General features: G+C 41.8%; 1 protein-coding gene and 1 long non-coding RNA gene across 10 annotated transcripts in view; one reads left to right on the forward strand and one right to left on the reverse strand.

The window, feature by feature from the left end:
• Positions 1–7,491, forward strand: part of SLC30A10 (solute carrier family 30 member 10) — a 41,442-nt gene extending 33,951 nt beyond the window's left edge. For all 6 annotated transcript variants that reach the window (XM_077887116.1, XM_077887120.1, XM_077887119.1 and 3 more), the window contains exon 4: positions 2,292–7,491. In XM_077887116.1, coding sequence (XP_077743242.1) covers positions 2,292–2,791 — 500 coding nt within the window. In that variant the 3' untranslated portion in view covers positions 2,792–7,491. The remainder of the gene's footprint in view (positions 1–2,291) is intronic.
• Positions 1–27,337, reverse strand: part of LOC144307372 (uncharacterized) — a 33,017-nt gene that overhangs the window by 1,414 nt on the left and 4,266 nt on the right. The window contains exons 2-5 of one of the 4 annotated variants that reach the window (XR_013374262.1): positions 21,582–21,727; positions 10,971–11,053; positions 9,560–9,727; positions 8,424–8,617 (exon numbers count right to left, since the gene is read on the reverse strand). This is a non-coding gene — a long non-coding RNA (uncharacterized LOC144307372). The other 3 variants (XR_013374259.1, XR_013374260.1, XR_013374261.1) reach the window with 3 other exon arrangements.

Here is a 27,337-nt window from a genome sequence, read left to right on the forward strand (position 1 = left end):
TGTATCCTGAAATACTTTAAATCACCTGGCAAAAGAAACATCTATCATATGTTTTGTAGCCTAGTAGGATGACTCACAGCTCCAAGAACCAAAGGTCCTTTGCAACCCATGACTGATTCCACTGCAAAGTTTTGAGTATATAATGCTTGGGCAGTACCTGTTCCTCGGCTTTTACCTTCATGTCAAAGATTTATTTTAATTCCAATAAGATTACCCTGCCAAGAACTTGATCTTTAATCTCCTTATTCTGAAAACATGAATCACTGATTGGTATTCTAGATCCTGCTTTCTTGTTAATTGATTTTTTTATGGGCACGCAAGTCACCATGTCTAATACCATAAAAAGGACCGTGTTTTAAATTCAGATCATTCATGACCTCGTTCAGTAATGAAATCTGTTCCTTTGCTTTGCTCAAACAGAAAATCAAACTCTTACCTTAGTCAGGCGCATCTGTCCCTCCATATTTTGGAGACTTTGCAGAGTTCTAAATGAGAACTATCCAGATGTTGACAAGAAACTGAATGTGCGCCTTTATTTCTAATGGTTCTAAATGGAGATTATGTTTTTATAGAAAAAAAGCTTTCTTGCATATTTGCTGTTACACTCTATCATTGCTTCACCAGTGAGCCAGGAACCATGCAGATAGAGCCCAGCCCTCTATGAGGCTCAAAGTTGGAAGACCTTACATCATGTCAGATCCCTGAAATGAGGTGTGAATGGGTCTTAATACATTGTGTGGCCACAGCTAGGCTTTCCCCTGGGAGGGTGTGATTTATGGTGGTCAGTGTAGGTCGTAGCCCTCCCAGCCCCATGTTCAGTAGCATGCACTGGGACCAGCTGGTCCAGCCATTGCTAACAGCTGGTGCTTCTCCTACAGTCCTTCCCCCTGGATGTTCTTTTTGCGTTTTGGAGCCTCATCTTTGGCAGCATTGCTTACTTTACGGTCTCAGAGTCAGTTAGGTGTGGCCAGCGCTCTGGCTGCTTTACTGTACAGAGGTAAAGTAATCCGCCTTCATTTCCTGCAGTCTGCCCAGTGCTGCAGGGAGAGGAGGTAGGAGGTGGGGAAGGAGATACCGGGAGCAGATACGCAGCATTGTCTCCACCTTCCAGAAACTTGTTTCCCAGCTGAGGGAACAAGATAAACATATCAAAACAATTTGTGATATATAATGGCTTATCTTGCCTTTTAACAAAGTAAGATATATATATTATATTATTTACACACATTTAAAAATAGATGATAATAATAGAGAAGCAACACTTCTCTGGCACTTATTACGTGCTAGTAGTGTTCTCGGTGCTTTATTTATATTCACTTATTTAAATCCTGAAAGTAAACCTATGGGGAACTATCATTATTATTCCCGATTTACAGATAAGGAGACTGAGGCACTGCAGGTTAGGTAAAGTACCCAAGACCAGTCTAAACTGGGATTCAAACTCTAATTGGCTACAGGGTCTTTGCTCATAATCATCATTCAACATCATCTCTCTAAATACATGCTCATTTGAGAAACTATGGAAAATATAGAAGACTTAAATTAAAAAAAGGAAATCTCTCATAATCCTGTCACCCAGAAATTACCACTTTTAATTTTCAATCAATCCATCAGTAAGACAAAGCTTTATCTGTATAAAATGTGTGTGTGTGTGTGTGTGTGTATACACTGATGCTTGTTTTAAAAAAAGAAAAAAATCGTGCTGTATATACAGTAAAACTATTTGCTTTTTCACTTAAAGATACCTTCTGTGCCTTTTCTCATATCCTGAAATATGCAACTTACTTATTAATGGCTGTCATATTTTATATAATTGATTTAGCTATTTCCTTATTTCCATTTTTTTTTTCGTTAATACAAAGAACATTGCTCAAACCATTTTTGTACATGAATCTTTGGGTATTTCCTTTTAGGTTAACTTCCTAGTACTAGACACGCAGGTGAAAGTTTTTGGGCCTCGTTGCCAAGTTCTCCTTTCAAATTGGCATCCTACTTTATACTCCTGACACACCCTGGGTGTCTTCCCTTGTAAACTCAACAACCTTGGAAATTTTGGGGGGTGTTGTTAAAGTTATTTTCTTGGATTGTTCTTTATGGGTTCATGATGGGTGGTATAGGGACTCGGAGAGGAGAAAGAAGAGTATGGAAACATGTCCCCAGATCGGTACAGCTCTTTTTCTTCCCATTGTTGTAAATCCATCATTGAGAATGCCTTCAGGGACCATGTCCCTCCCATAGAGGTACCTTGTTTCCAGTAGCCTTAGCTAATTGTTCGCTCTCCCTCGTTGTAGTGAGTAAACTCTCGGCCGTGCCCGGGATTAGCAGTGTACATGAAGTGCACATCTGGGAACTTATAAGCGGAAAGATCATCGCCACCCTGCACATCAAGTATCAGAAGGACAGGGACTATCAGGACGCCAGTAGGAAAATTCGAGAGATCTTCCACAGTGTGGGAATCCACAACGTGACCATCCAGTTTGAGCAAGTGGACTTGAAGGACCCCGTAGAGCAGAAGGACTTGCTGTTGCTCTGCAGCTCCCCCTGCATCTCCAAGGGCTGTGAGAAGCAGCTGTGCTGCCCCCCCGGGGCCCTGCCTCTGGCCCACGTCAATGGCTGTGCGGAGCACAACGGCTGTCCCCCTCTGGACACGTACCCAAGTGATGGCCTCAGGAGGCGAGAAACAACAGAAGTGGCTATTGAAGTATCGTTGGACAGCTGTCTGAGTGAGCATGGACAAGCCCCCAGCAAAAGTCAGGAGGACCCACATTATGTCAACAGCACGCATTTTTAATCTGGACCCCGCATACACAGACTGTATAGACGAGGCGCTCTGGTTTCTGGAAAGACCTCTGTGGGCTCTAGGCACTGATCAAAATCGTGGTGCGCACGCTCTGTGTTGTTTGGGATGTTAATTGCATGTGTCTGTTAATTCCTCTGTGCCTGAGAACCCCTTTAGGTCGTGCTGGGGGTCTCATGCTGCTCTTCAACAAACTGGCTGTTTTAGTTTGAGCATTTATTTTAAGAAGCAACCTGCACTCGCATACGTGTCGGGGACATTGAGGGCTGGGACCCCGTGGTGGTGGACACAGGATTCAAAGTGGTTCTTGTTTTAAAGTGATTGGAACTTGTAGCTGACTCTCAGGTGAGCTCATAGCCCAGTACACTGAAAAAGCCTAAAAGCCATGATAGCTTCCCCCCCCCCCATTCCATTATCAGATCATAAAAGAGGAAAAAGTTGGACAGTCCCGTCACTGTGGAAGTTTTTTTTTCCTTGACTCATTTTCGAATACATGTAAAATGAATACCCATTAAAGTAGAAAATATTCTCAGAACATTAGAGGAAGTGGAGTTTATTGGGGGAAGAGAGGAAGAAAATGCTTTCTGACTACCTCTTCATTTTGTGAGGTGGAGAGAAAACGAGTGTTTACTTTCCGCTGTGAAATGAACTACAGCTATAGGGTGCTTCAAGTGTTTCATGCATAAAATACTTTTCTTTTTCACTTGGAAGTGTGGGAATATTTGCACTTCCTAAAGTATGATGCAATACTAATATTGCAGAACCAGTCCAGTTGGGATCGTTCTCATTTATTGCTTAACAGTTTATTTGTCCAAATTTCCCTTGGGTCTTCTTTCCCATGATCACATTAATATATGTAGCATTTACCAGGAGAAAATGGGTATCCCTAAGAGAGAAGCATATATGGCCCTGAGTATTCATTCCTGCTAGATTGACTTTTCTTTCCCTAGACATATTTTGAAGTATTTATTATAGTTGCCAACCAGTAACTTGTTGGAGAAGTGTATGTGTAGGGAAAAATGAGAATTAATTTAATTGCTGCCTTTTAATGCATTTTGAGGAGCTTCCAATTTCCTTTACTTCCTTTTCCACTCTGACCCATGTTACCAATTTCAAATAAATTTATTATAATTTGATTTGGATCCATAATCGACATACTAATGGATTAGTAGTGGAGAACCACCTGTCACATATCGAACAAGTTGAGGCAGCAGAATTTTAATCAGAACAGTTTCAAAATAGGTCTGAATAATGGGAGATGCCCTCATAGAGAACTAGAGTCTTCCTTGATGGGTTGCAAAATTGACAATGATCATCTCTCAGGTTGCAGGCACTGGGTCCTATTTAGAATCTAAACAATAGTCAACAGAAATGCTGGGTTGTTAATGGAAAAAGGACGCACGTTTTGCAGCACTAATACCATTTAAAAAATGTCTTTGTGTTCACTCTAAGGCTGAAATAAGTAAGCAGCTGTGATCAGTAGGATAGGAATTTTTTTCATTCCTTGAAATTTTAGAATCTGTGTTTAAATTTGCCATGAATTAGGTAAATCCCATTTTTAGTCCTAGGAGTTTATTGGACTAGTCTGTATGGCCAAGTGAGGGGTAAACTATAAGACAGCATTTTTATTTTTATATTTAATACGAAAAGTACAGCATGTACTCACAAAAACAAAGCAAAAACAAAAACGGGAGAATCTCTTTGAAGCTCACCCTGTGATGAGTGAACCAAATTCTAGACAGATGTTGGTTGAGGTGTTTTGACTGGAACCAAAGAAGAAATCTGTCCCTCACTTCCAAATTTGAAGGTCTAATCTGATTTCACATCGTTCTGCTTTTATTAAAAGGGGAAGATAATAAGTTTATAGTGTCTGTGCAGCTGGCTAAAGAAACACACGCTAGTTTGCATCTAAATAATGTTCTGTAAGTCTCTGAAGTTTCTTTTTAGGAAAGGAAAAGGCACTTAATTCCAGTATAACTAAATTGACCTCAGAAAAGTTGCTTGATGGACACTAATTCACATACAGCTAATGTGAAATAATCCCTTTTGAAGACAGTTTGAGTGCGTTTAATGTGTTCCAACAAGCTAATTAAGTGCAATATTTTTCTGTGGGGTTAGGTGGTTTCTTTTGTCCTCTTTGGTGCTGTGATGCCTGCAGTATGGTATTTTTATTTTATTTTTTTAAAGATTTTACTTATTTATTCATGAGAGACATACACAGAGAGAGAGAGAGAGAGACACAGGGAGAGGGAGAAGCAGGCTCCCTGCCGGGAGCCTGATGTGGGACCTGATCCCAGAACCTCAGGAACACGCCCTGAATCCAAGGTAGATGCTCAACTGCTGAGCCACCCATGCATCCCTTTACTTGGGTTTTGCTCTCCCTTTAGTTGTCTTGCATTTTAATTCTCCCAAGGAAAAGCAGACTTTTCTTTCCCTCTTTGAGTCAGCCTTGCCTGGTGGCAGTAGGCCTGATGAACAGTGGCTTTACGAACTCCGAGTTTCTGTCTTTTTTTAAGGGAATGAAAATAACTTTTTAAAAGTTGAGGGCAACCTCTGTGTGTCGGGTCGGGACCAGCCATCCTGAGCCCTAACCTGGAGGACATAGAGAATGGCCCTTGCTGCTGCCCTCTGTCCTCCTATCTCGATAGAAAGAGTCCTTTCCACATTATTTCAGCACAGGCTCTGGGAAGCACTGTGTCTGCTTTTATCTTCCAAATATCAACTTTGGTTGTGAAAATAGAGATTAGGGTTTTTTTTTCATGACATTTGGCCCATGTCTCATGGGCCAAAATGTCCCATGATATTTGGGACAATAGATATATTGTCCCTCTAATTTTTGCTAAAGTATCAATAAAATAGGGAGACATTGTTTGAGGAAGAATTAAAAATATTCTCTGTATTGGTTACTTTTTTTCCTTTTTGCCACCAGCTGGCCAAACCCTAGTGGGGGTAAATCAGGAACTCCAAAGTTCAGTAGGATAGAGTGCTTTCAAGATCAAAGAAATCACTGAGGTGGATTTGGGATTATAATAAGGCAGCTGCCCTGTAGGCAGTAAGAGTCTTTGTTATGCTTTCTCAGCATTATTGACATTTTCAACTGGATTAATTCCTTGTTGTGTGGGGCCGTCCTGTGCATTGTAGGATGTTTGGCAGGATCCCTGGCCTCTGCTCACTTAGATGCACACTCATGAGTTGTGACAACCAAAAATGTCCCCAGACATTGCCACCAGTCCTCTGAGGGCAAATTGGCCTCTATTTCTGAGCCACTGACTTATCCTAAGAGTAGTTGAGAATTATTGTTGGTAAAAGTCCCTCCAGAGCCCGGTAATCATTTTAATAGAATCAGTTCTGCACAATTCAGTCTTCAAAAAATATTTTTAAAGCAGAGATCAAACCGTTCATCAAAATGACAGTCATCTCTACTTAGGAACTTTGGACATTTAAAGAAATGATATAATTTTGTGGGGGCAGCAAAGGCTTTACAAATCGGATTATGCAGATGAGTCAGTATAACAGCGAATGAGATGAAAAGCATTTGCTCTCACTGTCATGTCGTGACCCCTTCAACTCACGAATGTCCTCGGTCTGATGAATTCACTAAAAAATGAGACCAAAAGATTCCAGGAGGATTGATTCCTGGGGCTCAAGTATTTAATTCTCCACCAGTTTTAAACATGATGGTGTTTCTTCTTTTGGTTCCAGATAAGCCCCTCATCTTGGTGCCAAGGACAAGTTCAGATGCTAAAACGAATTCTGGAATTGTCTGTGGTTACCTTAACCCTTTGCCAAATCGTACCGTTTTTTTTCCAGGAGGTCAAGAGACATTTCTCGCTTTTTTTTTCTTTTTCTTTTTCTTTTTTTTACATTTCTCGCTTTTAAATGTATCTTTACACTCTTGCAATTGAAGACTGCAGAAAAGGACTGTGTTAGAAAAAAAAAAAAAAAAGAGGAAATGTGACCTGATTTACGTTTTGAATTTAGACTGAATCATGAATATGCCTTTTCTATAGCTCTGCTGTTCACCTGCTAAGTTGTTACCTGTTTGTGCTTCTGAGTGTGTTTGCACATGAGTCGCCGTGGGTAGGAATGAAAGTATTGCATCAAGAAACTAAGCTGCTCCAATGGAAATTGCCTCGGACCCCAATCCTCACCGTAATCTAAATGTTAGGAATTTGGAGTTTAGCTAATGCGATGTGTCATGTTCAGGAGCTTCTCTTTTCAAGTGTTTTATTCTGGACCTTTTTGTTTACGTGGAACTTTCTTGAACATTGCTGGATGGATCAACTGTCTCCTCTTGGTACAAAGCCAGGCCATGAGACGATGAACCTGTTGTGAATTCTGGTGGGAATAATCCAGGGAGGACGATGATTTCTGGAAGGTGAGCTCTTCCTTCCAGGAGGTCTGAAGTTATGTTACAGTATTATGATGGAGTTCTGTTGCTTCAAGTCTTCCTCCTGTCCTCACAGGCGATTTTGCCAAAGTTTAATTGTCACATTTGTGGGAACTACTAAAACTTTAAGATACAAAGTTTAAATAACTCATTACTAATTGCATGTGAAATGCCCCCAGTAATGTGTGCACATTTGCATACCTGTAACAGTGAAAGTTGTTCAATGGTGCTGTAAAATAAATAAATAAAAAAAAAACACCACACACACATCACATGACTGAGGTGTTTGTGGAAATCAGATGGATACGCGAGAGAGTTGAACTCATTTTGTCTTTGTCTCTTACTCTAGTCATTTTATTACTCAGTAATGCTTCCGATCGGTTTTCCACTGCTGTGGGGCTTGTCTCCATCTCTGTTTCGCTCCCGTCTTCTCTGTGCCCCTCTGCCACTCTTCCCCACCTGCAGTGTCACAGGCCCATCTTGGCACAAATGTCCCAAACTGACCCAGCTGACTACTTTCTGTAGCCTGGACTGACCCGGGTTTCTAGTGGGGCTTGTGTGGCCTAGGGCTGCCCAAGGGGGTTTGTGCAGAAGGGGAGCTCCTGGCATTTAGGGAACGGTGGAGAGGCTAGGCTTATTTTGGAGAAGTCCTATAGATTTTAAGGGGATCACAGTCTTCAGTTCTTCCAACTGTTTTTAACCGAATCAACCAATCAACTGATAGCCAGCATACACTTACTAGAAACTGTGCAAGTGGTTCTGGCCTCCAGGAAGCTAATAGCCTGCCCTGGAAGCTAAGTAAGGCAGTCCGGCTCTGTGGGAGTTTAAGGAGGCCCACTCTCAGCCTGGGGGTGGGGGTGGAGGATCTTGTGCTGAATGGGTCTGGGGGCTCAGAGGCACACCTCCCAAGCCCTGGGCTGCATCAGGACAAGAACAGAGCTTCACATTTCATGACTGTCCCCTTCTGTCAGCAATGAGTCTGCAGGATGGAACAGAGGACTCAGCTGGGGGCTCAGAGTCCAGGACGTCAGACTACTCCATCTAGTGGGGAACCTGCCTCCTCTGGGTCTCCTTCCTGCGTGCTGTTTCTTCACAGCACTGTGACTTTGGAACATCATGTCACACATTCACTCACTTATTTCCTGTCTCTTCCACTAGAATAAGTCTGTGTATGATCCACAGCTGTGTTCTTCAGCCCCCATCTCGTGCTGGGAACAGTGACACAGGACCTGGCACCAATAAATATTTATCAAACGAATGAATGAATACACACATGAATGAACGAATAGGTTCAACTCTTGGTGTTAACAGTTACAGGATTCGGATAAATCATTTAACAGCATTGAGCTTCAGGTTTTTTTTTTTTTTTTTTTTTTTTTTTAAATAATGATGGCCTGTGCTCCCTTCCTTGTGGGGCTGTTGTAGGAGTCCTAGGAGACAGGAGAGCAGAGTTAAATGTCAAGTGATTTTGTTATCTTATGCTTTCAACCTGGCATTCACATTTTTCCTGTTCTTATCCTGTTCCTCCCATCTCGGTAATCCCATTTTGTCAATTAAGCAGCATTTAAGGCGAATTGGCATGACACAGTGGTACAATCAACGCGAGTGAAGACGAGGAGGAAAGGCTTCACGGAAGATCTGGCATTTGGAATTGGCCTTGGAGTAGGTCAGTGGGTGGAGAGAGGTGGAAAGGACAACCCAGCCTGAAGGCTTGGACGTCCTTCTTTAGGCAGCTGGCCCCAGAGCTTTGGTGGGGAGCGGGGTGCAGATGGGGGAAAAGCCAGGACTACCTATTCACAGGGAACGGTTTCATCCAGAGGCTTCCCCACCCTGCTCTGGTGCTTTGTTGGTCAGCGTTGGAGCATCAGCTGTCTCCTGTCCTGCCCGGAATCCTGAGCGCCCCCAGCTGTAGCTGAGCACTTGCTGTGCATGTCCCTGGCGGGGGGGAGTGTCCTCACTCCTCCAGATTCCTGGGCAGTTTCTCCCAGTCCCCTGATCAGCCTTCCTGGGTGCGTTTCTGCCTCGACCCTGCTGCCATGCGTAACGCTGCCTCCAGCTCATCCTGGGTCTCCCCAGTCACTGGGCTGCACTAAAGTCCACTTCAAGGACTCCATGTCAGTCCCTGCTTCTCCAGTCTTGTCCCCGACTCTCAGGTTCGGCTTGATCATCTCACATCTGGTGGGAGCCTGCCCACCAGCCACCTCCAAGTTCCCTGTCAACTGTCCTGGAAGGACCGAGTTGGCCTGTCACTGGGGCCTCCCACCTGCACGCCCCAGCCTTATCTTCCCCAGCAGATGAGAAGCACATAGAAACCCAAAGAAGTTAGAACAGAATAAAATAGAGTGGTGCGTGAGTTGGGGGTGAAATCATACCTGGTCCTTGTGTGCTCCAAAGTCATTTTTACTTTTTCCAGTTTGCAATTACACCCACCACGTTACTTCCTTTCTGCTTTCTCTCTGTCTCTGTCTGTCTGTCTGTCTCTCTCTCTGGCCAGTTTCCTCCTTTTCTGTTAGTATGCCCCGTGCCCGGGAGGTGATTTCCTGTGGATGACAGACCGCAGCCCTACATGCCCGGTGTCCTGATTCAGGAGCCCACTCGGAAACGGGCCTACCCTGTGCCCAGAAGCAGAGCCACGATCTTTCCCATCTTTTTTTGTAAAGCAAAAGCGGGGGAGGCCTCTGTTGGCTCATAGTATCACCGCATGACCACCAACGTGGCCTCGCGGTGACAGTGAGCTCCAACATAGAGCAAAACCATCTGGCACGCCGCACTGGTTCTTTTAGGCTTGCGGGTGCAAGAGGGCAACTGGCACGGGGTTTATACCTGGGGGCTGGTGGTGTTTTGCTTGCAACCTGGGCGGTGGGGAGCATTCTCAGAGTGGCCGCGTGGACGCGGGCTTGCAGTGGGAGTGGTAATAACCAGGCCTGGCACCTGCTCAGAAAGCTGGGACCTAAAGAAAGTCATGCTGAGCGCGGTGAGTTTGTGGCTGTCACCTGACGTTCAGAGGTATTTGGAGTGTCACTTCTGGAAGGAGTGATGCTTGGTGCTTGCTTTATAGCTAGACTTGCAAAGCAGGGTACGGCCTGAGTGGGGAGACGTGATTTGGCCCATTGTACCACTAAACCTGTGCTACAGAAAAGAGCTTTATGGGGAGATTTTGTTACACAAAGTAACGTATCCTGTGAAGTATAGCCTGAAGTTTGAGCATCGTGGCTTCCAGGTTGGCCTGCTGGTAAATCCTGGCTCTACCACTGATGAGCTGCTTGACCTTAGGAAGACTACATGCTGTGAATAAAATGAGTTCTCGAGGCCTGTGTTGCCATCTGTAAAACTGGGGAATATCCTAATTCCTGGCTCTCGAGATTGCTGTGAGGGGGACAGGAGACTGCCCGTCGGGGGCTCAGCACAGGGCCTGGAGCTGAACATGCTCAAGGAATGCTAGATCTTTAAAATGCCCACTTTATTTGTGTGTGTGTGTGTGTGTGTGTGTGTGTGTGTGTGTGTGAGTGTGAGATTTTATTTATTTATTCATGAGAGACACAGAGAGAAAGAGAGGCAGAGACACAGGCAGAGGGAGAAGCAGGTTCCATGCAGGGAGCCCGATGAAGGACTCGATCCCAGGACCTGAGGATCGTGACTCAAGCCAAAGGCAGATGCTCAACCACTGAGCCACCCGGGTGCCCTAAAATGCCCACTTTCATAGGTAAGGTTTCGAGTGGCTTTATTCTTATTTTAACTCACTACTCACAATGGAAATGCCAAAAATGTATAGTGTAGACCAACCTGAGTGTCCTTAGCCAGGTAGATTTGAAAGTCCTTGAGGGAGGAGGCCACATCGCCTGACATCGCCGGAGAATAACACAGACCTGAGGACATGACCAAAAATCCCAGACATCTTATTCCCAGGAAAATAAAATAGATTCAGTGCTGAAGGGCTTCATTATCAACACCAGGGCTCAATCCCAAAGGACCCTAACAGTAGCTTACTGCTGCAGGATCACTGGGTCCAGGGTTCAAAGGTCAGAGGCAGTGAGGGCTTCAGGTGAATCTGTGTGAACATCCATTTCTGTCCCTGACCTCCAGCCGGAGACCACCAGGGACACGTCTGTGGCTGAACATGGGGGGTGTATGCTCGATGCAGAGGGGACACTGTACACCCCGGGGACCGTGCAGTGCTTCAAAGGGGGTGTTCACTGGGACCTAGTACAGCCTTTGGGCTGGTCTTAGGTGATTGGGGGAAGACTCAAGGAAATGGGGCTTTGTCCTGAATGGGGTGCTGCCAATATTACCCCAATGGTAATAATTCCATGACTGGGTCTTTTTTTTTTTAAAGATTTTACTTATTTATTCATGAGAGACAGAGAGAGAGAGGCAGAGACACAGGCAGAGGGAGAAGCAGGCTCCACGCAGGGAGCCCAATGCAGGACTCGATCGTGGGACTCCAGGATCGTGCCCTGGGCCAAAGGCAGGTGCTAAACCACTGAGCCCCCCAGGAATCCCCCTGGGTCTTTTTTTAAAAAATGGAAGTATAATTGCTATACAACGTTATATAGTGTCAGGTGTACAACATAAGGATTCAATATTTGTATGTACTGCAAAATGATCACCACATATTTAGTTCTCATCGGTCACCATACATCGTTACAAATTTGTTTTCTTGTGATGAGAACTTTTAAGATCTACTCTCTTAGCAACTTCCAAACACACAGTATAGTATTATTAATGACACTCACTGTGTTGTGCACTGGATCCTGAGGGCTCATTTATTTTATAGCTGGACAATTTTTACCCTTACCTTTTCCCTATTTCATCCATCCCCAAACCTCTGCCTCTGGCGGCCACCAATCTGTTCTCTGTATGACTGGGTATCTCAACAAATCCTATCTATTAGGTAGAAAGGATAAATCAAGGGTCACACGTTAATTGTTTTTTTTTTTTAAAAAGCAGCAGTCACTCATAGTGTGCAGGACGAGGGGGTGTGCTTAGCAGAGTGTGTTTTTGTTTTGATCTGCGCTTAGACAAGAGCACAGAGTGGCCTCTTGTCTGTTTTCTTTTTTCTTTTCTTTTCTTTTCTTTTCTTTTTTTCTTTTCTTTCTTTCTTTCTTTCTTTCTTTCTTTCTTTCTTTCTTTCTTTCTTTCTTTCTTTCTTCTTTCTTCTTTTCTTTCTTTCTCATTGAAGTATAGTTGACACACAATGTTATATTTGTATAGTTCTCCACAGGAGAACACCCTGGCTCAGCTGTGAGTTCCAAGGCAGTCCTAGCAACACCAGTGCTGGGCTCTAAGTATCAGTTTCCAGATGTCAAGAGGTCTTTGTCTCTTTCTCATATTTTCCATACTTAATATATTTGTGCGTTTTCTTAAAAAAATATTTATTTATTCATGAGAGATGCAGAGAGAAAGGCAGAGACACAGGCAGAGGGAGAAGCAGGCTCCCTGTGGGGAGCCCCATGTGGGACTCGATCCGAGGACCCTGGGATCTCACCCTGAGCCGAAGGCAGATGCTCAACCACTGAACCACCCGGGTGCCCCTATTTGTGTGTTTTAATGAAGAAGGCTGTGAGCATTTAAGTCCTGATTAAGAGGCTACCTAAAAGCTGTTTGACCCTGAGCAGTTCCTTCATCTCTTGGAACATCAGTATCCCTCACACCTTCTACCTGAGGTAGGATACCTACTGCTGGGGTGTTGTGAAAATTAAGTGAAATCATGCAAGTTCCTGGCAGAGTCAGTGATGTTAAAATGTTAGCTATTTTTGGGTGAGTCCCTCTGTATTCTGCCTCCATGACTGGCTCAATTTAGAACATGAGTCAAATGCACTCTCATTTTGCCTTATTTTATTTCATTGTGTCATGGGACTATTAAAAAAATCTTTTAAAAATATCTTTAAATATGATTTTTTAATCATAATAATTAATCATTAATTAATAATATCTTTTAATACCATAACTTTAAATTCCATGATTAGAAGACCTGCAGATGCCTTAGTTGTTTGTAGGTGTTCATAGAAAATATTCTCGTGTCACCGCAGTCACCACCACTGTCACCACCACCACTGTGACGGTGTCAAATAAGAAGGATTAAAGAGTCTGGCGAATGTGTGTGTGGTATTGCAACTTGTGAGTGGCCAGACTATTATCCAGACACCCAGGTATCTGTCAACTGTCAATAAATGTTTGCTGAATGAATGAATGAATAAGTGAATGAATGAATGAATGAGTATAAATGGTGAAATGTAGATCACCTCTCACCTCGCAGTCTATCAAGCAGGTATTTTCGGTCTTTGACACCAACATTCAAATGAGACTCCATTGTACAGATTACAATTCACGCTCAAGACTTCCATGCAAAGAATGCACTGGCAAGATATCTGTGGTTTCCAAGAGTCAACAGGGTTTGGGGGAGCAGATCTCCTATCTCCTCTGGACAACGCCTGGGCTTGGGCTGCCACACCCGCATCCACTGCAGGTCATAACAGCTGAAACAGAGGTTCTGAGGCCCATTGCTCATTTGATAAGATAGTGTCCTTTGCTACTTTGGGTTCTTTTTTTAAGATTTTATTTATTTATTCATAAGAGACACAAAGAGAGAGGCTGAGACACAGGCAGAGGGAGAAGCAGGCTCCATGCAGGGAGCCTGATGTGGGACTCGATCCCAGGTCTCCACGATCATGAGCTGAAGGCAGATGCTTAACCACTGAGCCACCCAGGTGCCACTACTTTGGGACTCTTGATGTCTCTTGTTCTTCCTTCTTCCTCACTTCCCTTTTTTTTTTTTTTTTTTTTTTTTTAGGGGGTAATACAGGATTTATGGAATTTTTCTAATTATAATGGAGATCACATCTACATACTATTTAGCTACTCTGCATGGGTACATTAATCCTAATGCATTTAGATTTATGATGAATAGGCTTAATCATACAACCACACACATACACACACTAATTGGTTTAAAACAGTGGTGCATGCATTATACTCCTCCTAGAAAGCTAGTTTTGATGAAAAAAAAAACATTAGTTTCAAAAATCAGTCTGATTTTGAAAATGAACCAAGATACCTACTGTCTGATTCTAGAATCTATTTTAGCCATTTTGGACAGTTGCTATCTTATCAGACCACAGTATGTGTTTTTCAAAAAGAAACCGATGAAGGGCACCATCTGGTGTTTACTTTGACCACAGCCAGCTTCTTTCCCCTCCCCTCAAAAAACTTTGGCCAAGAGTTCTCCATTGTGAAGACTGAATTTATTCTTTTTGCTTTAGAACATTTTCAAAAATTATTAGATGGTAATAAAGCCAAAAAAAGTACAGATACATGTAAAGGATTTGAGATCATTTTAAATCTCCAAGGAAAACGTGCTTAACAAAATAAGTCTTCACACTATATGTTTTGTTCTTCAACTTGCTTTTTTAAGTTAGCAATATATTCTCATTGTCTTTCCAAGTCAGGACATAAAAATCTACTCTGTTTTTATTAACAGCTACATAGCATTCCATCATGACTGTAAAATCTGCACTCCTATTAAGAAATTTTGCTTCCTTTAGAAAATCATGTGGACTTTAAGTTCCACTGGCATTACTCTACTATTTTATGGGTATTACATGTGTGTGTAAATTTAGAATTAATGTCATTAAAATGTTTCTGCTTTTTGCACCCCCTCATAATATTTAATAATGAGTATATGGTATTTAATAATATCAGAGAAAAGTTATTTAAGATAGTACATGTTTCACAAATATTTTGCTCAGTTCTGAATTCCAGTAATACTTACTGTTCCTACTACCCCACCTAAGATTTGATTACGTGTCTCATCTCTTCAAATAAATAGTATGTTCCTTGAGAACATGGATTGTATCTTAATAATAACAACACTGGCTCAACACTTCTACATGCCAGATACTTGACTTGTACTTGATTGATCTCGTGCAATCTTCGCAAAACTGCAAAATCAGTTCACTCCTTTAGTAGCAAGGAGAATAAGGCTCAAGAGAGTAAAAATGATTCACTCAATTCAGCTGTGGTGAGAGTGGATTTTAAGCCACTTTGGCTCCAGTGCCTGGCCCTTTTCATTGCCCTGAACTATTCCCTACTTCAGAATCCGTGCAAGGATAGACACACAATATGTGTGTAATTACAACTCGTTGGCTTAAATATGGTGCAAGTCAATACTTCTTCTAGAGACACACCCCCGCCAGCATGCCCAAGCCAGTCTCCTCAAAGGCCAAGTCTATACAACATGATCTGACCACTAATAATTCCTTTCTTTACAGCATTAGCGATTGAATTCTCTTCAGCCTGTTGGACCTGAGATATCACAACATGGAAGGAAAAGAGGCAGCTGGGGAAAAGGTATAGTGGTCTTCGGAAACAAAAACGTTTGCTATAAGACAGAGGGTAAAGCTCAGTGGATCAGACTACTAGATCGTGACTACTATGAAGCCCTGGTTATTGATACTGAGATGTGGGGGTGACTCTTCATTAATCTCTTATCTAATAGTTGTTCATTAGAATTCAGAACTGCTTTGTCACAAAAGAGGGCTTGCATTAGGAACTGCCGGGTGCTGGGAAAGCAAAATCTCTGGATTTTTAAAATGTTTTTGATGTGCTATTCCTTAGGAAAATAACCACACCTCATGGTGATCTTATCCAGGCCCCGGGAAGCAAGTCATGTCTTGCAGTTTAGTTGTGATTCATTCTTCCTTCCTTCTTTCCCTTCTGTCTCTCTCTCTTTCTTTCTCTTCCTCTAGTGCTCTTTTTATGAGCATCTCTAAGTATGTTAGATATACACTTTATTGAAGTTCTCATTTCATTAAATCCTAACATAAGGAGTTTTACTTCTGCGTGCCTTCTCAATGTCTGGGGAGAATCTGGATGCTAGAACGTGCAAAGTTTATGTCAACTCCAGTGGAGATAATTTGGGAAAAGGGGGAGCTAGGTATTAGAAAGAGAAAAAAGAAACAGTTGACAGAGCAGAATTAGAGCTGCTTGCAAGGATGTCTTAGGAAAGAAAAGCAAAGGAGGAAAATTAACTGTGGCCTTGAAACTGTACATCCCTGGTGTGTCTGACAGGGGCCAGGGCTGAGGAATAAACGACCAGGGGAAGGGCTGAAAAAACGAACAGTTTCTAGCAAGCAAGTGATGATATGATGAAATCATAATATGGCACCTTAATACTTGTTTACAGCATATAAATAAACATTAGTATTATCTATATTTGGTATTTTCTTCATAGGTGTATTTTGGTGTATATAAATATTTATTAGAGGTTTCCCCCTTTGGCCTCATTTCAACTTATATATTTTTTAAAGATTTATTTATTTATTTTAGAAGGGAGGGGGAGAGAGAGAAAGAGAGAGAAATGGAGCGAACACACAGAGGCAAAGGGCAGAGGAAGAGGGAGAGAGAGTCTTAAGCAGACTCCACATTGAGCACAGAGCCCGACCTGGGGCTTGATCTTATGACCCTGACATCGGGACATGGAACCCAAAACCATTAAGTCAGACACTTAATTGACTGGGCCACCCAGAGGCCCCTCATTTCAACTTGCATGAATAAGGGCTTAAGTTTTTTCAATGGAGAATTCTTCTGAGAGCTTTTAGAAACCCAGCCCCAATATTTGAGGAGAATATGCTGTTTTATGAATGGTTCATAACATCAAAATAATAACAATGCAAAAGATAGTCATGGATTTGAAAGAAAAAACACGATTCAGTATTGCCAGGTCAACTTCATTTACAAACATTTTGAAAAGGGCAGCCTTTACTTAAAAGGAAAAAGTAGTTTGGGCTGAGCGGAGACATTCATCATAATAATTTACCAAAATCTGTTTTTGAGCTTCCCTGATGCACATTCCCATTTTCCTTCCCTCTGGCCTGCCTCCACTGTAGAGGTTGGAAATGCTGAGGGCTTACCCACCCAGCCTCACTTGCCACTAGGGATGCCCATATGGCAGATTTGGCTGAGGACCAGTATAGGAAGTTCAGGGTGGGGGTGGGGAAAGTTCTGAGAAGGCTTTTGTTTTTCTTGACAAAAAAAAAAAAAAAAAAAGAAGCTTTTACACTTCCCTTCCTCTCTTCTTTTTCTGAATACAGATTGGATGCAGTGAGCTGTGACAGTCTTGTCATGGTCAAGAAAAGTCAAGTTTCCCCACGTCATGCCTCCAACAGAAATAAAATCATACAGAAATTTAGGTCCTGATACCATTGTGCTACCAAACCAAAGGCAGTAGCTGCCAACCTCTAGGCTTTTTAGATGAGAAGAAAAAGCCCGTATTCTCTTAAACATATTGTTGGTAAGTTTTTTGTTACTTAAAGGGAAAAGCATTCCTAATGGATTCATAGTATCCTAATTTCTTTATGTCTTCATTGACCAACACTGGCCTGTTCATGGGATTTGTATCAATACTGAACAGTAATTATGAATAGTGAGCATTGTTTCAGTTTTGTCCTGTATTCTCAAGTCATGTTTTCAAGAATCGCAGTATTTTCAATTAAAATTTCCCTGTGATAAGCTGTTCCATCTATCCAAAATTATCTTTAGTGTTTGATATTGGAAAAGATATTTCATGAAAGTCAGGGGGAAAACGTGTCTTTGTCAAGAGTTATCATAGCCTCATTTGTACTTGGAGCTGAACAATCTCAGTATAAATCCCATTTCATTCTGAAACGCTGATGCAAGGGGGCAGGCCCAAGTTCTATCCAGTTTATAGATGGAAAAATAGACTCAAATAGTAAAAGCTCTTATGTAAAATTTCACAGCAACTCAGACTTTGGGCAATAGTAGAACGTTTGCAATCTGTTAGGATTAAGCATTTCTTAATCTTTTAAGTTCTTAACAGGTCCTAGAAGTTCTAGACTTACTTTTCCTGGGTTTTTAAAATACCCTGGGATGTGGACAGGTAGGTTCTCACAGAAATGCACATATTTAATCTATTTAACATATCTTTTACCATATAGTCCGTCCTTCCTTCCTTCCTTTCTTCCTTCCTTCCTTCCTTCCTTCCTTCCCTCTCCTTCCTTCCTTCCCTCTCTCTCCTTCCTTCCATCTGTCTTCCTTCCTGTTCTTCTTTCTTTCTTGTTCTTTATAGATAGCAAACAGTGTGCGGTGGAGCCATATTCCTGAAGTAGGACTTAGGTATGGAAAATGATTTTAGGCAATACATGGACAAACATCTTTTATTTGAATATTTTGAATTTATTTTAAAGTTTATTGAAATATAACTATCACACCAAACTTGTAATTTCACAGTTGTGTTATGCAGTCTCTCCTTTCAATATATTTGCAAAAACCTGATTTAAAGAAAATTCTGAAATAATACTAGTGAACTTTGATTAAGGACTTACTATAGTGCTTTAATGTATATTTATTCATTTGATCCTCAAAACAGTCCTATGAGGTAGGTGCTATCACCCCCCATTTTAAGTACAAGGAAACATGTACTGGTCACATCTGTTGCCTAACATCACAAAGCTACTAAGATTGGAACTTAGGCACATTGACTTCAGGATTATGTTCTACCCATTAAACCATACTGCCTCTCAGGAAATAATAGAGTGCATGGTACAGGATTTTCAAAGAAATCGTGAAGATGATATTTGAGGTTTAGTGAAGATTGATACTGAGGTTTAGGAAGTAGTCATGTGATGGAAAGGGCATGGGCTTTGGAGTCAGGCAAATCTCAAATGCTGTATTGGTTATTGATCAGTTATGTGTTTCTGGACACATCACTAAACCTTTATTAAAATGATGGAGAGGGGGGATCCTTGGGTGGCTCAGTGGTTTAGCGCCTGCCTTCGGCCCAGGGCATGATCCTGGGGTCCCAGGATCGAGTCCCACGTCAGGCTCCCAGCACGGAGCCTGCTTCTCCTTCTGCCTGTGTCTCTGCCTCTCTCTCTCTCTTTCTCTCTCTCTCGAATAAAAAAATAAAGCCTTCAAAAAATAAAAAAATAAAATTATGGAGAAAATGTAAAGTGTTCCTCCTACAGTAAGTGTTAACACACATTAATTCACTCTCCTCTCTGTGAATCTCAGTTCTCTCATTGGCAAAATATCACAATCAGTGAATATGGAGAATATTAGAAAAAGTAACAGCAGGGCGCCTAGGTGTCTCAGTTGATTAAGTGTCTGCCTTCAGCTCAGGTCATGATCCCAGGGTCCTGGGATGGGGCCACTATCGGGCTCCCTTCTCCCTGGGAAGCCTGCTTCTTCCTTTTCCTCTGCCTAGCACTCCCCCTGCTTGTGTTCTTTCTCTCTCAAACAAATAAGTAAAATCTTAAAAAAAAAAAAAAGAAATAAAGGAAAGAAAGAGAGAGAGAAAAAGAAAGAAAGAAAGAAAGAAAGAAAAAAGAAGAAAGAAAGAAAGAAGAAAGAAAGAAAAAAGAAGAAAGAAGAAAGAAAGAAAGAAAAAGAAAGAAAGAAAGAAAGAAAGAAAGAAAGAAAGAAAGAAAGAAAGAAAGAAAGAAAGAAAGAAAGAAAGAAAGAAAGAAAATAACAGCTATCAATGCATGGCAGGTGTCTGTAAAAGTACAGGTCTTCTATTGTTGGTGGCCATTCATAGTTGACACTGACATTTGTGATCCCAAGAAGCGAAAGGAAAGACCCTGCTCTCCTGCTCCCCCCAGCGACCAACACAGGATCAGCCTGGTGAATTTCACTGATGTCAAACTCCCCATGGGTCGCAAGGAGTGCAGGGTGACCAGAGCCAGGAGGAGAGTGCATTCCTTGATTGGAGACAAGCTGATAGGAAAGGGGTTGTGTCTCCATCAGAAGAGAAGGGAGTGGGAGATGAAGACAATCTCTCAAGGTCCCTTCCAGTTCTGAGAGTCCATATGTGGGCAGGTTCACAAGTAGTTTGTTTGCTGTATGTTTCGTTAAGTGACGTTCCTGACCTGTAAGATGTAACTGTGGGCAGAGCCAGCTTTGGTTCAAAATGGGAAATGCCTATAGCAACAGTCTTGTGGTAAAATATTTCCAGATTTTACAGCTTTGAACCCATTATCCCATAAGGAATAATATAAATGGCTCCAGACTGTTTACCCAAGTGATTACAATGGCATTTGGCAAAGATAGGGCCATTTTATTCCTCACAAATGATTAAACTCCTGTGACTAATACAAGGACAATTGCATTTTAAGGAAAAAGATTGATTTGCTCAGCATTTAAAAAATAGATGGCCTGATTTTGTGGCTGAAAACAAAATTTTTCATGCATTTCAGTTGAAAGGGTTTTTAAAGCCCACCCCAGCCCCGTCCCTCATAAATGTGTGTGTGTGTGTGTGTGTGTGTGTTTTCATTTTCCTTTTCTTCTTTCATACTGTAGGAAAAAGCAGAGTCTGGGTCTGAAACTCTACATTCCAATCCCTGTTCTTCCATTTAAGACCTTGGGTAATTCACAAAACTGTCTGGATCTGAGTTTCTTATCAACAAAGTGAGGGTAACAATACCTGCCCTGTCTGCCTGATGGGATGAAGGTAGGTGTTATCGTGTAAGATAATATTTGTGAAAGTGTTTTTGAAAACTATGAAATGCCACAAAATGCAAGGTATTCTGTTATTCGCTGTCTTGGAACTAGACGCCAAGCAATTTCCCCTTCCAAGTTACATGGAGCTTTCCTATTGCCTCCCTAAAGCTTAACTCCAAAGTGGTATAGGGGTAGGGAGACTGTGAGGCTCAGCCTTGTCCAGTTCAAGCCTTGACGGCTCCAGAAGCACAGTAGTTTGCTCATTTTTGTTTTATTTTGCAAACACAAAATGAAATCTCATCCATTGGGGGAAAGCTAGGGAAAATAGGGAAAAAATAAGAAGTAATTTAAAATATTAACACTATTTTATTATGTTTTTCCTATGAAAGCAGGAAGGTTTTTTTTAAAAAGATTTTATTTATTCATGAGAGACACACAGAGAGAGGCAGAGACATAGGCAGAGGGAGAAGCAGGGCTCCCGGACTCCATCCCAGGACCCCAGGATCACACCCTGAGCCAAAGGCAGATGCTCAACCACTGAGCCACCCAGGCATCCCTGAAAGCAGTAATTTTAAGGCCTGCCCCATGGGCTCACCTAGATGTTAGGTGAGATACAAAGGAAGCTTTTGATGGACCTTTAGTTTAGTTTTTTTTTTTTTTTTAATTTCATGTAATAGAGAGAGAGAGCGTGCACTCAGGAGAGAATATGAGCTGGGGTCGGGGGAGGAGCAGAAGGAGAGGGAGAAGCAGACTCCCTGCTAAGCAGAGAGCCCAACCACTGAGCTGGATCCCAGAACCCTGGGATCAAGACCTGACTGAGGGCAGATGCTTCATCGACTGAGCCACCCAGGTAGCCCTAATGGACCTTTAGTTTAATACGTGAATGTGGGTGCGTGATGCTCCAAATGCATAAGGAAAAACTAGAAGAGGCAATCTTACCTGGGCTTTCACAGGCTTCTTAAGGAGTCTACAAATGTGTTGTCACAAGGTCCTTGAAATCAGATGTCAGGGCTTGTACGTATGTGCATGTGTGTAAACTTTCCATAGGGAGAATCCAGAGCTTTCATTCAGGCTTCAAATGGTCTCTGATATAAACAAATAAACAAACAAACAAATAAAACCAACCAACCAACCAACCAACCAACATACCTTATGAGCTGAGTCAGAGAACACAGCTAAGTCACAGAGAGATCAAAGTAAAGATTCGTAGCACACTGATCATTATGTGGCGAGGTAAGAAAAGCCTTTCCAAAGAACTGATTGAGTCAGGCCCTATGGAAGACAGGTTTTTGCTGGGTCTGCTTCTATGGGTAGATAAGATTAACTGATTAGGTATAGGAAACCATTATGGTAAGAAATTCTAATATCTATACTTGGCTAGTTGCAAAAGCTTTAGAAAATTGCATTGGTCATAACTCCTAATTTAACTGTTGAATCTAGCAATCAGGCTTCAGTTTCAATACATTTTGAAACTTCTCTGAAGAAGATGCAAAGTTAAAACAAACTTTTATAATATGGGGGAAGCAAAAAAAAAAAAAAAAAAAGGAGTAAATGTGGAGAAATAACATTAGTGGGATCTTTGACCAGGTGATCCCCTTTCCTCCTTTTAGTCAGTTCATTGCGTAACTAGTTTTTCTTCTATCAATTCCATGTTCCCAACTGTTTCTTCAGCAAACATGTTTATTGAGTCCCTCTTCTGTAGAAGGTGCCATGCATAGAATTTAAAAGTTGTCTGTGATCAGGTATTTATTATCTGGCTGGAGAATTAGGAGGCAAAGGGAGTGGTGGAAAGAGCTCAGGAGGCCCTCCCACCATGTGGGGTTTGAATCCCACCTGTGAAACTTTGTTCTTGGGAGACACCGGGGACAAACTTAGCCTTAGACACCCCCCTACCCCCCAGCCCTGAACACAATGGGAATTTGGATTCTTCATTCAACTGTTGAAAATATTTTATCCCATTTTTGGCTAGTCTAATTGGCAGTTAGTCTAAGTCTATTGAGTCTGCAGATTCTAGAGTGGGAATGAATGCCTTGTTGTCAAATGAGTGGCACAAATGTTGCTGTCATTTTAGAGGCATTTGAAGCTATAATAATGACTGGAAGCCTCCAGAGGGGGGTGGCGTCAGCTGAGTGTTGAGTATAGGGCAGGACTGGCATGATAAGTAAGGTAATTTCATTTTCTAAAGTTGGATAGTATTATCATTTTTGAAGTGTGTGTAAAGTGAATGCTCCACGGCTCATGTAAAGGAGGTCACTAGCTTAGCTCAAGTCAAATGATTACACATTCTAAATTGGTATTAATTAATTGAGGATGTGTTTTCCCCCTTTCTCTTAAGAAAGACATTAACATAATGAAAATATTGCCAAGAGTGAATTATGCATGCAAGAGATCAAGTCATTACTGTGTTTTAAGACAACTTTGTGGGGCTAACAATTTGTTGATAACAGTAAAACTGAAGAGAATGTTATAGTTTACAAAGTACTCTTGAATAAAGTGTAAAATATTGGCATAAAGTATGTATGCAACAAGGCAAAGCATGACCTATATTACAGGGTCAGATGTTACTATTCATCTCTTTGTAGATAGGAAAAAAGTTACAGAGAAATTCAATGACCTGCCTGTGGGTTATTGATGAGTTAGATTCTTTCCTCAGTTTCCACGATATTGTGCTTTGTGGCTCCAATCTCTCTGGTTACTTGTCCTCTGTCTCCTTCACTTCATTTCCTTTTCAACTCCTTCCCTATCCTCCGCCTTCCTTCCTTCTTCTTTTTGTTTTAGTTTAATTAATATTTTTAAAAGTTTGGGTTTTTTTTAGTAATCCCTACACCCAGCATGGGGCTCAAACTCATCACCCCAAGACCACGAGTCGCATGCTCTTCTGACTGAGCCAGCCAGGCATCCCCCTTCCTTCTTTTTTTTTTTTTTTAATTTTTATTTATTTATGATAGTCACAGAGAGAGAGAGAGAGGCAGAGACACAGGCAGAGGGAGAAGCAGGCTCCATGCACCGGGAGCCCGATGTGGGATTCGATCCCGGGTCTCCAGGATCGCGCCCTGGGCCAAAGGCAGGCGCCAAACCGCTGTGCCACCCAGGGATCCCCCCCTTCCTTCTTTTAATCTATGCTTTCACTTGATTGTGTGGTGGTTTTCACTCCATGAATGACTCCAAATCTCATCTCCACACACGTCACTATTTTCGTAAGCTCTCGAGCTCTGTTCTTAACTGCCTGCTGGACAACTTCCACCTGGAGATCCTAGCAGCACTTCCAACTCAACACGTTAAACACAAACCCATTATCCTTTATGTCAAATCATCTCTTCTTCCTGACCCCCTTAACTTTCTTAGTAACATCACCACCTCCAAATCATCTAGGCACCAAAATAACACAAGCTCTCCTGTCATGCTTTACTTATGTTATTTCCAAAATCTTAACAGAACTTGAGAAGCAGGGTGATTTATTTTACTAGTCCTCATTTTCTGTATTCCTACCTGCAGACTGGTATCACACAGACCTGGCTGCCAATAACAGCTCCTCAATAGATTAGCTGCGGGGATCTTGAGAAGAGGACTTGATCTCCATTTTCCTAGTATATAAAATGAGAATAAGAATATCCATTTGCTTAGGAGGAAAAACATCTTGAGGTAAGAAAGAAGTAAAGAGCCAAGGGAATTGGTAGTAGGGGGAAAGTAAGAGGAGAGTGTCCCCTTATGTTGTCTCTATCTCACTCAGAAGTGGTGTGCTTTTGGGAAGGAAAGCTATGAGGTGAGGCCAGAGGAAGGTAGTGAGAATATACACAGCTGCTCTGCAGGATGGAAGACTGGGGATGACCCCAAGGGAAGGCTCAATGAGGTCAAAGAGGAGGACCAGAGTGCACAGGGAATGACAGATGAATTTCGAAGAGTGGGAAATTGAAGCCTGAGATTGCAGAAGTAGAAGAGTTCTGGGTGAAAAGTGGGTCCCAAAAGTGGGTGGCTGCTGTGGAATCAAGGAATCAAGGAATCAAGGATTCAGAACATGGCCTGTCAGGTGGGGGCATGTAACGTGTGTAGAAGTAGTGTGTGCAAATCCTTTCCCCTACCGTTTGGCTGGCTAGCAAGCAGATGCAATGGAACAGAGCAAGGGAGTAAAGAACTGTGGCCATTTTATCATTGACAAACACCAGCTATTCTTCTAATTATGTGTGCTAAAAGCATCTTTCCCCACTAGGGGCTTACCTTTACACTCTCACTGATGTTTTCTGCTAAAAAGATCTTCTTAATTTTAATGTTATTCAATTTATCAGTTTCCCCCTCCCCTTTTATACAGTTGTTATTTAAGTCATCTTTTCCCACGTCTAGATCACAAAGTCTCTCCTATGGTATTTTTTTTAAAAAAAGAGTTTATTAAAAAATAAAAAATAAAAATAAAAATAAGATTTTATATTTATTCATGAGAGACAGAAAGAGAGGCAGAGAGACAGGCAGAGGAAGAAGCAGGCTCCCTGCAGGGAGCCCGATGTGGGACTCGATCCCAGGACCCCAGGGTCATGACCTGAGCCGAAGGCAGATGCTCAACTCTGTGCCACCCAGGTGCCCACTCCTGTGGTATTTTCAAAAGACTGTTTTACAATTCACATGTAGGTATACAGTTCTCCCGGAATTAATGTATGGATATGGTGTGAGGCTGGGGTTAAGTTTCACTTATTTTCTAATATGGCTAACGAATTGATTCTTTTAAAAAAAAAGATTCTATTTATTTATTAGAGAGAGCTCAAGCAGGGCAAGGGGCAGAAGGAGGAAAGGGAGAAGCAGGCTCCCCACTGAGCAGAGAGCCCGACATGGGGCTTGATCCCAGGACCCCAGGATCATGACCTGAGCCGAAGGAACATACTTAACCAACTGAGCCACCCAGGCACCCTTAACCATTTATTGGAAATCAGTCCATTGCTCTGCCCTGGTCACCTTTGTTATAGATAAGTGTTCTTGTACACGTGGATCTGTTTCATTGCTCTGTCCTTTCACATTGGTCTATTCATTTATCCTTGCAGTGTGTACCACACTGTTTTAATTGCTAAAGTCTTATAAAAAGTCTTTATATCAGATATAGGATTCTAGGTCAGTGGTCATTTTCTTTAAGAATTTAAATATATGGGCAGCCCAGGTGGCTCAGCGGTTTAGTGCCATCTTCCGTCCAGGTCATGATCCTGGAGACCCGGGATCGAATCCCACGTCGGGCTCCCTGCATGGAGCCTGCTTCTCCCTCTGCCTGTGTCTCTGCCTCTCTCTCTCTCTGTATGTCTCTCATGAATAAATAAAACCTTTAAAAAAAAGAATTTAAATATATTATTCCTTTATCTTCTGGTTTTTGCTGTTTCATCTATTGTTCTACTTTTCTGAAGATAATCTTTCTTTCCTTTTCCTCTCATCTTAAAAAATTCCTCTTGTGCTATTCTTGTCTGTTAATCAAGTATAAAACGTATTGGTATAGGTTTTTTTTAAACCTCTTTCTCTTATCCAGAAGAAAGAGGATCTTTGTTTCTCTCTTCAGTCCCTTGAGCATTAACCAATCAGTCTTTTGCTTGTAGAGAGCACTTAATGGTACGACTCAAAAGAATTATCCTCATCCTGGCTAAAAAGACTGCATTTGAGGGATTCTCAGAGACTTGGCTGAAAAAGCTCCAGCTGCCTGGGTAACTGAGAAGAGTAGAAGCAGAATCTCAGCTTTTCGATCACTTCCCAAGGCGGCTTTATTTTGTTCAGGAAGAGAGGGAATGCACTGTGATTCTTAAAGAAACTTGGTGCTTTTTCGCTTCATGATTACAGGTTTGCAAGACACCCATCCCTTTGCTGCATGTATTTCCTTACAGGACAAAGATGAGTAGATGCAGTGACTGTCTCACTGAGATGGTGGAGGATGTTCCAAATTGGGGCATCCAAGTGATACAGACCACATGAAGTTGCCCAGGGAGCTTTTTATTGCCTCCTTATATATCCGTTCCTATTTCTTGGTTTACTCAGCAAGGGTGTGAGCTCGACTTTTTGGTGCAGAGAGCTACAGCTGTTATGATAGCCCTCTGACAACTTAATAAGGGTTGAATACACACTGAATGTCACTTTCATAGACTTTTAGATTGACTCCTGGGCAAGAAAGAAAAGGTTTAATTTGGGTTCATAAAATTGCTCCTGGATACTATAAAAATTTTTTTCACCACTGCTATAGGACCTGCTTGAATTCTAGTTTATTCCAGCAAATAAGAGATAATCACTACATATTTTTTGAATAGATTAATGAATGAATCTTCCATTCCCCCACAATATCTTCCCAATAAACTTTATGTTGGTATATTATTTGGCAGGGGGATATACTTTTCTATTTTGATCATTTACTGGCAGGTATCTCATAACCTGAAAAGCCCTTAACCCTAAACTGGATTTTTTTTCATAGCAGGTGAATAAGACACACACAAAATTACATTCTCTAACAAAACCACATTTGTTAATAAGATGTTAGGATCAAGCATCTTTGCTTTTCATCATAAATTGATAGTCATCCTATTTCCAATGCAGTTGCCAGTCACATAAGAAGCAAAAATACAAATGAGTTACTACTTAGTAGCTTTTCACAATAAGACTTAAACAGGTCAGTCAGTTGCAAAGGAAAAAGGAGAGATTTGAAACAAAAGTTGGGAGTTCTCAGTTGTTGCCTTCTGCCCCTG

The sequence above is a fragment of the Canis aureus genome, chromosome 38 (genome assembly GCF_053574225.1).
Source record: "Canis aureus isolate CA01 chromosome 38, VMU_Caureus_v.1.0, whole genome shotgun sequence".
NCBI lineage: Eukaryota > Metazoa > Chordata > Mammalia > Carnivora > Canidae > Canis > Canis aureus.